Here is a 12,584-nt window from a genome sequence, read left to right as displayed (position 1 = left end):
TTGTGCTCCATTTGTGTACAGTGAATCGAAACACATTCTGCTGTCATGTATAACTAATTAGAACAAATTATATATATATATTTTAAAGCAGGAGATGTAATTCAATGTATTAGTAGAAAAAAATGTAGACTCCAAGGCTGTACCCATTTAGGCTACTATTCCCAGTGACTATGATTAAAAACCAAGGCCCAAGTTTTTCCAGGTTCCTAGGCTGGGGGTGAATCCCTCAGTGGGCAAATTGAAGTGAGTCCTATTCCTATAAAGTGATTTCTCTATTCTGATCAGTTGCTGATGGGCCTCATTATCCACCTTATTTATTTCACCATTGGTAGATCTCTGTGATTCTGGCTCCTTTCTTTTCATTTTTTTTCCACTGGGGATGGAACCCAGGGCCTTGTACATGTTCAGCAAGCACTCTACCAATGAACTATATCCCCAGCTCCTATGATTTCCTTTCATTCTAGTTCTAGCTCAAATTTACTTCTCATCCCTCCCTCCAACTCAGTAACACTAACGAAACTGTTGTATTTATAGTAAGTATTGGTTTCTCAAATTATTGTTTTATCTTGATAGCTAAAATAGAATAGCAGCTCTGTGAGAGCAGGAACCATTTTATAAGTGTTACTGCTTTTGCCCCAGTGCCTGGCACCCAGAAAGAGCTGAACTGAAGAAATACTTTCTGGAAGGCCGGCTTGCTATTTCTGTTTTCTGGGGGATGCTCAAGTGGTCTCTTAAGGCTTTTCCCAACTGGAGAAATCTTGTTTCTGGTTGAGGCCATGGAACATTGTCCACCACGAAGACATTAGGGGTTGTGAGAACTTTGGCTTGAGAGGCAGACATTCTCCTATCAGGAAATGGTGAAATTCAAGTTATGACCTCACACCCCAATCCCCTCTTGCCCCATTTAGGAAGAAACTTCAGGGATGAGATAAACAAATGAAGATTCGGTGTCTGCATTATAGTTGTACTCAGCTTCATGGCTTCTCCATTTCATTTGATTCTCAGTATACCCCTTGTCACTCCAAGCCACCTAGGCTTCCTCTCAAATTATGTTCCAATTTGTCTTCTGAAGTTGGGGTTCAACTTCAGATTTCATTTCAACCTGTGTCAAGAATAGCAGACAACCAGTGTGGTCCAGTGCTTTGCTTTGCTTTGCTTTGCTTTCTTTCTTTTTTTTTTTTTTGTACCTGGGATTGAACTTGGGGGCAATCGTGAGCTGCATCCCCAGATCCTATTTTGTATTTTATTTATAGACAGGGTCTCACAACATTGCCTAGGACCTCACTAAGTTGCTGAGGTTGGCTTTGATCCTCCTGCGTCAGCCTCTTGAGACACTGAGATTACAGGCATGTGCCAGTGTGCCTGTTTTTTTCTTTGTATTCTTAAAGTTTGGAGTCCAAATAGGAGGGCTGGGGATGTGGCTCACTGGTAAAAGTGCTTGTCTGGCTTGCATGAGTCCCTGGGTTCAAATCCCCGACCACCCCCCGCAAAAAAAGAATTTACTAAATAGGCATACAAATGAAGGATGAGTCTGGATAAAACATGGCTTCTTCCATCATTGGAATCACTACTATCATAAGCATTATCTTCAAAGAGCTCTGGCTTACCTGTCTTGTCTTTTTTTTTTTTTTTAAAGAGAGAGAGAATTTTTTAATATTTATTTTTTTAGTTTTCGGCGGACACAACATCTTTGTATGTGGTGCTGAGGATCGAACACGAGCCGCACGCATGCCAGGCAAGCGTGCTACCGCTCGAGCCACATCCCCAGCCCTTATCTGGCTTTTCTATCCAAATCTATTTTTTGTTTGGCTGGGACCCTCAACCATATTCTAGAAGTAAAATTGCCCTGGATCCTGTTAAGAGTTAATGGGACTTGTGGTCTTCCATGGGTTTGACCACCTTTTCTCAGTCATGATTGTAACCAAGGTTATTCACAGTCTGCATGAGTTACTTTTGGTGACTTCATATCTCCAGCCCTGAGACCCCCTTTTCCTTCATCCACTGACCTTCCATTCTTGCAGCTCAATCTGCCCCTTCCTCTCTAAGCTCCCAACAAAATGGATTCTTTCACCAGCTTGTTCAGAATTCAATTTTCTTTTTTCCCTTTGTACTGGGGATTGAAACCAGAGACACCTTACCACTAAGATACAGCCTCAGCTCTTTATTTTTTGAGAAAGGGTCTCACTGGGTTATGGTAGCTGACCTTGAACTTGTGATCCTCCTGCCTCAGCCTCCTGAGACTCCTAAGAACTGCTGGGCGTGGTGGTGCATGCCTGTAATTGCTGCTGCTCTGGAGGCTAAGGCAGGAAGATTGTGAGTTCAAAGTCAGCCTCAGCAACTTAGTGAGGCCCTAAGCAATTTAGCGAGACCTTGTGTCTAAATGAGGTATAAAAGGGCTGGCGATGTGGCTCGGTGGTTAAGCACCCCTGGGGTCAATCCCCGGTACAAAATTAAAACAAAAACTAAAGGAACCTACTAAAGATTTCTGTGTGTATTTTATTCTACTATCTAAGATTTGCTAGGATTGTGCTGCTAAAAAGCAGCCTCCACCATCATCTTTAAAAAGTTGCACTGATTTCTAGTGATTGATTCATGTACTTATCACCCCGCCATGCCCGGGACCCGTGGACATCATCCCTATGTATATTAAGGTGCCAAAAAGGAGTGGTTAGAACTCAAAGGGTGGAGCCTCCGTCCTCGTACCGGAAACTACTGTCCCTCAGTGCGCCTGCGAGACTCCCACGCCCTGCGAAGTGTTCCTATCGATTCGCTCAGTGCTCAGCAGCTCTTTCTGTTAGCAGGCGGCCATCTTGCCTAGAGCCTGAGAAAGGGAGAAGAGAGACAGAAGGAACGGGTGACAGTGGTCTCAGGGCCGCCCCGGGGGCCTCAAGAGCCGGAGGCAGCCCCGGAGGTGGTCCTCGATCCTGGGCTATGCTCTTGGACCCGAGAAGGGAAGGCGGAGGGCGGCGGGGTCAAGATGGGTGGGGAATGTCAAACAAGAACTGCTAGGTGGGGGAGGGGCGTTGCTATGGCGACTGGGGAGGGGCGGGGTCAGGTCTGAATTGCTGCTGTGAGTCACGCCGGCGCTGCCCAGGAAGGGCAGGGTTGGGGTGATGACCATGGTAACAGCCCAGTGGGGTTTCGCGACGTCCCTGGCGTGGAGGGAATCCGTGTCTATGGCAACAGCCACCTGGCAGAACGGGCGGAACTAGATCCCTTCGCCTGGGACGCTGACATTCCAAGCCCTTATCCTGCAGGCTCCCGCGGGCGGACAAACCAGAGGAGGAGGCCGGGGAATGGCCGCGGTGTGGCAGCAAGTCTTAGCAGTGGACGCGAGGTGAGGCGTGGGGTCGGAGCCCATGGGAGCGGAACTTACTATGGTGCATGCGCAATGGCGATAAGTGAGGCTGGGCGGAGAACTTGCCTTATGCGGCTGCGTGGGCATGCCGGAGGTGAGCATGCGCAGTAGCAGACGTGGGGGCGCTCCAAAAGTGAGATGACCCGGCTTGAGAGAGTTCTAAACAGCATGCAGGGAAAATGTGGTCAAATATGGGCATGCGCAAAGAGGCTACGGGTGTGGGGTGGGGGCGGTGGACCTCAGGTTGGTGACTTCTTAGCACTACCATTGCCCCCTCCACCCCATAGACTTTTCCATGATCACTGGATGTGATCCCATCACCACACCACACTAACCGCTACCGTTGCCTCACACTAATCATTGTCATGCCAGTCTGACTTATATCACCAATGCTAGACTGATCCCTGTTCCTGTTTGTGTGACTCATTCCCCCCATACCACCCCAACAGAGCTGCAGAATGTGTTGTCCTCACACTGACCTCATCACCATGCCAGTCATTCCTGCAGAATCACCCCTATCACAGACCAGGAGGAAACCCCCCATCAACACCATTGATCACTCTTGCCACCCTGACCTCAATCACTGCCACATACCTCATTCGCGGCCCTATGTCCCAAGCTGATTGATTCCCTTTGTCCTGTGCCTGCTGCCTGCCTGCATCCTGACCCCGCAGGTACAACGCGTACCGCACACCAACGTTTCCACAGTTTCGGACCCAATATATCCGTCGGCGCAGCCAGCTGCTGCGGGAGAATGCCAAGGCTGGGCACCCCCCAGCACTGCGTCGGCAGTACCTGAGGCTGCGGGGCCAGCTGTTGGGCCAGCGTTACGGGCCCCTCTCTGAGCCAGGCAGTGCACGTGCTTATAGCAACAGCATCGTCCGCAGCAGCCGCACAACCCTTGACCGCATGGAGGTGAGCCCTGGTCATAACTACCTATCATGCACCTCCCTTGCCTCTACTACATTCACCACAGACACTTGTCAAGCACTGATATGTTCAAGGCACTCTTCCAGAATCTTAGGGTCAGCAGAAGATAAAAAGAGATAATATACCAATTTAGCCAATAAATACACAATAAACTTGATAAACAGGTTATAAACAAGATAAACATGTCAGTAAACATAGCAAGTCAGATAAATAAGTCCATAATTACCATGGTGAGAGTAAGAAGTGCTAAGATGGAAAAATAAAACATTCTTAAGGGATTAACAAAGGACTACTGTGTGGGTGGGGTGTAGCTCAATGGTAGAGCACATACATGAGGCTCTGGGTTCAATACCCAGTACTGGAAAAAAAGGGGACTTGAATGTTTGATGGGGGTGATCAGGGAAGCCTGCTTTACTTCAAGAAGGTGACAACTGAGACCTGAATGAAATGAGAGACTGAGCTAACTGGTTTTCTTGGGGAAGAGTACTTATTCTTTGTGCAAAGAACACATATTGTGTATGTGCTGAGCAGAGTGGGGTAGAAACAGGAACAAGTGAAGAAGCCATACAAATGAGCTATGATTGTGGTGGTGGGGGATGTGTGTGATGAGAAGGGGTCAGGTTCTAGATATATTTTGAAGGCTCCAGACCTCAGAGGTTCTCTAGGGCTGTTTTTAAGATATCCACCTTGATCTTCTCTGTCTGCAGGACTTTGAGGACGATCCTCGAGCCCTGGGGGCCCGAGGGCACCGCCGTTCTGTCAGCCGTGGCTCCTATCAGCTGCAGGCACAGATGAACCGTGCTGTCTATGAGGACAGGTATGCACTGGGGGCAGCTGAGTGATGGACATTGTTTTTCGTTTTTTGGGTGTTTTTTTTTTGTTTGCTTGTTTTTTTTTTTTTTTTTTTTTGGTATCAGAGATTGAACCCACGGGTGCCTAACCACTGAGCCACATCCCCAGGCCTTTTTATATTTTTTATATTTTTATTTTGAGACAGGGTCTCATTAAGTTTCTTAGGGCCTTGCTAAATTGCTGAGGCTGGCTTTGAACTTGAGATCCTCCTGCCTCAGCCTCCCAAGTTGCTGGGATTACAGGTGTGTGCCACTGTGCCTGGCTGGGATGGGCATTCTTGAGGAAGAGAGGGGCCCTGGGGCATGGCAGGCTGAACACCCATACCTACCTCCTGTCACCCTCCTCCCCATTTCCTTTTGGGGCTAAGGCCTCCTGGCAGCGTGGTGCCCACATCAGCAGCAGAGGCAAGTCGGGCCATGGCTGGGGACACATCGCTGAGCGAGAACTATGCCTTTGCAGGCATGTACCATGTTTTTGACCAGCATGTGGATGAGGCAGGTGAGTCAGTATATGGTGGGTCCCATCACCAATATTTGTCCAATCATCCATCCAAGGTATCCTTTTCCAGAATGCAAGGCCTCTGACATGCCTCTCAAGGAGGAATTACCATCCATAAAGCCTTTTACAAACTCAAAAGCCCTCTCCAAAGTGGTCTGCAAAGTCTTGGTACTTTATATACTGTAAAAGGTCTCAGAAACTCAAGAGAGCACTTTGCAGGAGGCTGCCTGGGTTCATGAGTCACTGGGAAGAATTCAAAGCCTTTGCTGATGATGAATTCCCTTGCAGAGAGCAGAGTAGGCTATGCAGTGTCAGGTTTTGCAAACTGCTGACACCTGGATGATTGTAAAGTGCTCGCTAAGACAGTAGGAGCTTTTTCACATTGTAGAAGACTTGAAATCTGCAAAGTACCTTCTGAAATTTAGGGAGCATTTTGGCAGAGGTTACAACTGTCTTTGTCAGCCAAGGAAAGCCCTTTGCTGAGGTCACCATTCCTTGTGCAATGGGGTCCCAGTCCTCTGTACACATGTCAGAGCCTTTTATAAACAAAAATGCCCAGCAAGTGTGCTGACTCCCACAAATGGCTCTTTGGCATTGCAGTCCCAAGGGTGCGCTTCGCCAATGACGACCGGCACCGCCTGGCTTGCTGCTCACTCGACGGCAGCATCTCCCTGTGCCAGCTGGTGCCTGCCCCACCTACTGTGCTCCGCGTGCTGAGGGGCCACACCCGTGGTGTCTCCGACTTCGCCTGGTCCCTCTCCAATGACATCCTCGTGTCCACCTCCCTGGATGCCACCATGCGCATCTGGGCCTCCGAGGACGGCCGCTGTATTCGGGAGATCCCTGACCCTGATGGCGCCGAACTGCTCTGCTGCACCTTCCAGCCCGTCAACAACAACCTCACTGTGGTCAGGCTCCAGGGCACCTGCTTACAAAGGGCAGGCATGCTGGGTCCGAGGGCTATCCATAGGCATCAGAATATAAAGTCTAGGATCCCTCCCTAGTCCTGTCACAGCATCCTTACTGTGGTCAGACTCAAAGGGAAACCTGCCAGAGAATGGGAAGCACAGTTCTTGGTCTGAGATGGCCTTGCTGAGGTAGACTCTAGGGGGTGGGGCTGGAGGTGTAGTCATGATTCTGGGACCCCTTTGGTCCCACTGCTCAAAGTCCTAGTTTTCCACCTGCATGGGGCTCTGGAGAACAGGGTGTTGAGGCTGAAATTTCATCTAGTCTCTCAGTGGTGGCCCCACTGTGGTCAGACTCCAGAACAGATTGGTCAGAGGGTAGGGGGAAGTATATGAAAAGTCTGACGTGACCTGGGGGTGGAGGTGTCAAGTACAGGGAACTGTCCAAGAGTGAGCTGTGGTTGGAGGATGTTTCTTGTTTCAGCGGGAGCAGCCTCTCAGTCTCCAGGAAGGAGCAGTCAGGGCACAGGGGAAAGCTGTTATGTTACTGTAGGCCTGGGAAAGCCCTGTGGTTTTCAGACTGGCCAAGGGTCAGCATTATTGCCGTGACCCCTTTAGTACCATGAGCAGCTGTTCTACTGTGGGCAAATTGCCAGAGAGACTAGCAAGAGAGCAAAGGGACATGACTGAGTCACCTTCTGTTCTACCCACTGTACCTCCCCTCTGGTCAAACTCAAGAAGAGACCGTTGGGGCACAGGATGCTGTGTTCATTCTACCCACAGGTGGGGAATGCCAAGCACAATGTGCATGTCATGAACATCTCCACTGGCAAGAAAGTGAAAGGTGGCTCCAGCAAGCTGACAGGACGTGTTCTTGCTCTGTCCTTTGATGCCCCTGGCAGGCTGCTCTGGGCGGGTGATGACCGTGGCAGTGTCTTCTCCTTCCTCTTTGACATGGCCACAGGTAGGCAGGCCATAGACCTGCATCTGGGTGCTCTGCCTCTTATCCATACAGGGCTCAGCCTTCACCTTCACCTTTGCCTCCCCTGCCTCCACTGCTGTAGGAAAGCTGACCAAAGCCAAGCGGCTGGTGGTGCATGAGGGCAGCCCTGTGACCAGCATCTCTGCCCGTTCTTGGGTCAGCCGTGAGGCCCGGGACCCCTCGCTGCTCATCAATGCTTGCCTCAACAAGCTGCTGCTTTACAGGTGTGTCCCTACCCCCATCAGGTTCACCTCAGGGGGGCAGGGCAGGAAGGCCTTCCTCCTCCATCAGACTGGGAGAGGAGCCTATCTCCCTCATCAGATTAATTTCACTGAGGGTGGAGATCTGGCTTCATAATATGATGACAGGCCTTGTGTTATATATAGCTCAGTGGTAGAGCACTTGTCTAGCATGTTTGATTTCCAACACCCCCTCCAAAAAAAAAATAACACTGGCTGTAGTTGTGGCTCAGTGGTAGAGCACTTGCCTAGCATGTGTGAAGTACTGGGTTCGATCTTCAGCACTACATAAAAATAAATAAATAAAGATATTGTGTCCATCTAAACTAAAACAATTTTTTAAAATATTTTTTTAAAAATTAACAGAATTATGGTGATAATAACAATAATGTCAGTAACAGCTTCTATATGGCAACTGCTATGACCAGGCCTGTGCAAACTCCTTTCTGTGAATCACATTTAATCCTTACACTAATCTGTGAAATACGTACTGCTATTATCTCCATTTTACAGTTGAGCACACTGAGGCATAACAGATCAGGGTCATGGGCTGGGGGTGTAGCTCAGTGGTAGATGCTTGCCTAGCATGAGGCCCTGGGTACCATCTCTAGCACCACACAAAAAATAATAATAATAAAATAAAGAAAAATAAACAGAGTCCCTTAGAGCTAAGGCCTGTTTTCTAGCACCACAAAATAATAATAATAATAATAATAATAATAAAATAAAGAAAAATAAACAGAGTCCATTAGAGCTAAGGCCTGTTTTCCTTCCTTCCTTTTATTTATTGTATTTACTTATTTTGTAGTGCTGGGGGTAGAATCCAGGGCCTCACACATGCTAAGTCCATGCACTGCCACTGAGCTATACCCGCAGCCCTATATCATTGTTTGGCATTTCTGTGGGGGAGAATTCCCTTCCCCCACTCACCACTGTCATGTTACCCAGATGGGGCTCTCATTCTGGGCTGTGCACTGGAATGACCTAAACCACTTAGGCCAGCCAGGCACAGTGGCACATACCTGTAATCCCAGCAACTTGGGAGGCTGAGGCAGGAGGATTGGAAGTTGGAGATTAGCTAGAGCAACTTAAGGAGACCCTGTCTCAAAATAAAAAGGGCTAGGTGGTTATGGCTCAGTGTTAGAGCACCCATGGCTTCACTCCCCAGGACCACACATGCGTGCAAACAAAGTCATGCCCAGGTCCTACTCTAGTCCAACAATTTCAGAAGTGCTGGGTGGGCCTAGGTTTGGTATAGCAAAAAAGTCTCCAAGTAATGTCTGGCCTGGCCTGGCCTGAAAACCACTGCCCAACAGGATGTCAGTTTTAGAGATTGAACCAAGGACCTCATACACTCTACCACCAAGCACATCCCCAGCCCTGTTTAATTTTGTTTTAATTTTGAGAGAGGGTCTGCTAAGTTGCCCAGGCTGGCCTTGAACTTGGCAATCTTCCTGTCCCAGCCTTCTGAGTAGATTATAGATGTCTGCCACCATACCCAAGAACAGAATGCTTTTTAATTGTACTATTTATCTTCTTTAAGAAATCTTCTATATAGATATACATATTTACTTTTTTCTTTTACTTCTAGTATATTCTTTTTTAAAAAAATATTTTTTTAGTTATTGATAGACCTTTATTTATTTATATGTGGTGCTGAGAATTGAACCCAGCGCTTCAAACATACCAGGCAAGTATGCTACTGCTGAGCCACAACCCTAGCCCTTCTAGTATACTCTTAAGTTTTTGCGCACTTCCCTCCTCCTGCCACCTCAGCCCTCCCATTGCCACAGCAAGGATGGTGACAATAGGCATCTTTTCCACATGTGTTCTCTGCCCTCAAGTCCCACATGTTGAAGGAAGATAATTGTTTTACAGAAATTCTCCCCCCCCCAACCCCCACATCTTGTTTACATCTCAGGTTTATCCCCAGAAGATGTCTTGTGGAATCTCACCCCCAGGTTACCCATAGTAGCTGTACCTCATTCTCTTTAGTAACTTTAGTTTTCCACATGGTGGACAGACTGAGATTTGTACAGCCACTTCCTTTCTCTGTGCCTGTCTTGACACCAGATCTTTTAGAGATGCTTAATGAAAAACTAGTTGATGAAACCCTAGAGGCTCCCATTTGTGTCTACTGATATGGTTTCTGAACCCTCATGAAAACACACAGCAGCTGTACTTACAGGTGTATGCTATCCTCTTAACACTGGATTTCATGCCAGGCATAGTGGCACATGCCTGTCATGCCAAGTATTTAGGAAACTGAGGCAAGAGCTTGAGTCTAGGAATTCAAGGCCAGCCTGGGCAACATGGTAAGACTTCTAAAAAAGAAAAATCGATTTCATGAACCTTAAAAAGAACTCAGGTGTGGGGGTGGAGACACAAGACTGGCCTGCTGCTGGCCCCCTCCTGGATCAAAGGCTGTGTCCCGACCTGCTTTGTCATCCTCTCCTCAGGGTGGTGGACAACGAGGGGACCCTGCAGCTGAAGAGAAGCTTTCCCATTGAGCAGAGCTCACACCCTGTGCGCAGCATCTTCTGTCCCCTCATGTCCTTCCGCCAGGGGGCCTGTGTGGGTGAGTCCCAGAGGGGCAGGGGCCTGGGTGGCTAGGGAGGAATAGATACCAGGTCTGCTATTGTCCTGGTTCAGACATTACAACACCCTAATGCCATGACTTCCAGGGCTTCATGTCCTCTTATGTCCTGTCAGCCTCACACAGGAACTCACAGCTCCAAAAACTTTGAACACAGACCACCTAATAGCCCAGAAGCTTTCCAGCCTGAGACACAGGCTCCCAAACAGCCCAGAAATCTTACCTTATACACGTAGAACCCAAATCGTCAGATGACCTTCCATCTAGGAATGGTCCCCCTTTTCAAACCTCCACAAGCCATGCTGGGTCTTCACAACTCAGATACCTCAGGGCCTTCATACCCACAGCACCCCAGTCATCCTGATGGCTTCTCCCTCTCACCTGGACAGTGACAGGCAGTGAGGACATGTGCGTGCACTTCTTTGATGTGGAGCGAGCAGCCAAGGCTGCTGTCAACAAGCTGCAGGGCCACAGTGCACCTGTGCTTGACGTCAGCTTCAACTGCGACGAGAGCCTGCTGGCCTCCAGTGATGCCAGCGGCATGGTCATCGTCTGGAGACGGGAGCAAAAGTAGGGTCCTGCAAGCCCTGTGCTGTCCACGAACCCCCACCTCCTACCCTGGTCTTGCATTGTAAATAAAGTTTCTGTGGTTGTGCTGAGGGCCAGCTCCCAGGTCTGCCAGGGGGCGGCATGGGGGAGTGGGCAGCTCTGGGACCCATGGTGGAAGGGGGTACAATTATTCATGCAGTGTTGTGTTCTTTCATTCAACAAGCACTTACTGAATGTCTGCTGTATCAGCCTTTTACAGTCATGTGTTCAACAGTATTGAGCACCAGCTGTGTGCCAGGAACTGTTCTAGGCCCTGAGGATACTGCTGTGACCTAAACTGACAGAAATCCCTGTCCTCATGGCCCTGTATCCTAATGGAGGCAAGCACACAATAGACAAAAGAATGGCCAGTCCCCAACTTATGATGATTCAACTAACGATCTTTCCACTTTACTACTTCTAAACTCTATGATGGTACAAAGGCATACCCATACAATCAGTCTGTTTTTTTCACTTTCAGTACAGTGTTCAGTAAGTAACATGAGTAGTCAGTACTTTATTATAACGTGGGCTTCGTGTTTGATGAATTTGCCTAACTGAAGGCTAATATAAGTGGTCTGAGCACATTTAAGGTAGGCTAGGCTAAGGTAGGATATGTGGTAGATTAGGTGTATTAAGTGTATTTTCAATGTACGGTGTTTTCAACTTACGATATATGTATCAGGATATAACCCTGTTGTAAATCAGGAAGCATCTATGTGTAATAAGTCAGCTAAAGATGTGAAGAAAAATAAAGCAAGGAAGGGAGATAGTCTAGGAGTTGGGGTTGCAGTCTTTTTGGTGATGTCATTAGGAAAGACATTCTTGATGGTATCATTTAGACAAAGTCCTGAATGAAATGAGGGGGAGCCATAGTGTGATAGAGAACATTCTCAAAGAAAAAATCCAACACAAAGGCACTGGAGGGTAGAATGTGCCTGAAGGATCACTGTATAGGCTAGAGTGTGAGAGTAGATGAGGTCAAACAGGCCAGGTGCTTGTAGGGGTTCATGGGCCATGATGAAGACTTTGGCCTTTTTCCTGAGTGAAGGAGAAGTCGCCCGTTTTAAGCAAAGGAGGAACATTATCTGGTGACAGTGGAGGAGTTGGGTAGAAAATGCTGGGTTCTATCCTAGAGAGTTCATCATATTAGGCTACAGGACCCGACCGGGTCCTCCAGGGCACTGAGACTCTGCAAACCTTCCAACATGGTAGCCTCTGCCTGAGTGGGCCCCATAATTTTGCACTGGGCTGTTTCTCACAAGCAGGGAGTAGAGATGTTGACTTCTTGGATCACCCAGCTGGTGCAGAGATAACTATGGACCCTGAGACAGCTTGGGGCTCCTGCTGTGGGATGGAGGCAATGGGAAATCTCCCAGACCACTCCTTTCTCCTCCCATGCCCACTTAGGGCCCAGGGTTTGCCCTAGAACAGCTTAGAGACCAAAAAGTGATGTTCCATAAGGAACCCTGAGTAAGGAGAGATCACTTGGATTTTGACAGGGGGACAAATAAACTAAAACCCTTGTTAATGATCAGAGTGACCAGGAAATGTCAAAGAGGCTCTTGCTCCAGGTATTTCCTTCCCTTTGGCTCTGTATGCTGCCACATATATGCCAATTTGAACTGTGGTTAAT

General features: G+C 48.2%; 1 protein-coding gene across 2 annotated transcripts; it reads left to right on the top strand.

The window, feature by feature from the left end:
- Window positions 1–2,577: 2,577 nt before the first annotated feature.
- Window positions 2,578–11,019, top strand: Wdr13 (WD repeat domain 13). Of its 2 annotated transcripts, XM_027952226.2 has the most exons (10): window positions 2,827–2,911; window positions 3,258–3,337; window positions 4,033–4,273; window positions 4,996–5,105; window positions 5,508–5,638; window positions 6,239–6,546; window positions 7,327–7,507; window positions 7,608–7,749; window positions 10,224–10,342; window positions 10,750–11,019. In XM_027952226.2, the coding sequence occupies exons 2-10, from the start codon at window positions 3,297–3,299 to the stop codon at window positions 10,932–10,934; spliced, it is 1,458 nt and encodes a 485-aa protein (XP_027808027.1). In that variant the 5' UTR covers window positions 2,827–2,911; window positions 3,258–3,296; the 3' UTR covers window positions 10,935–11,019. The 2 variants fall into 2 exon arrangements, with proteins under 2 accessions (XP_027808026.1, XP_027808027.1); XM_027952225.2 differs by lacking the exon at window positions 4,033–4,273 and having other exon boundaries at window positions 2,578–2,911.
- Window positions 11,020–12,584: the final 1,565 nt, after the last annotated feature.

The sequence above is a fragment of the Marmota flaviventris genome, chromosome X, assembly GCF_047511675.1.
Source record: "Marmota flaviventris isolate mMarFla1 chromosome X, mMarFla1.hap1, whole genome shotgun sequence".
Lineage (NCBI taxonomy): Eukaryota > Metazoa > Chordata > Mammalia > Rodentia > Sciuridae > Marmota > Marmota flaviventris.
The sequence above is the reverse complement of the archived record's forward strand: the minus strand, read 5'-3'. Positions and strand labels throughout refer to the sequence as shown.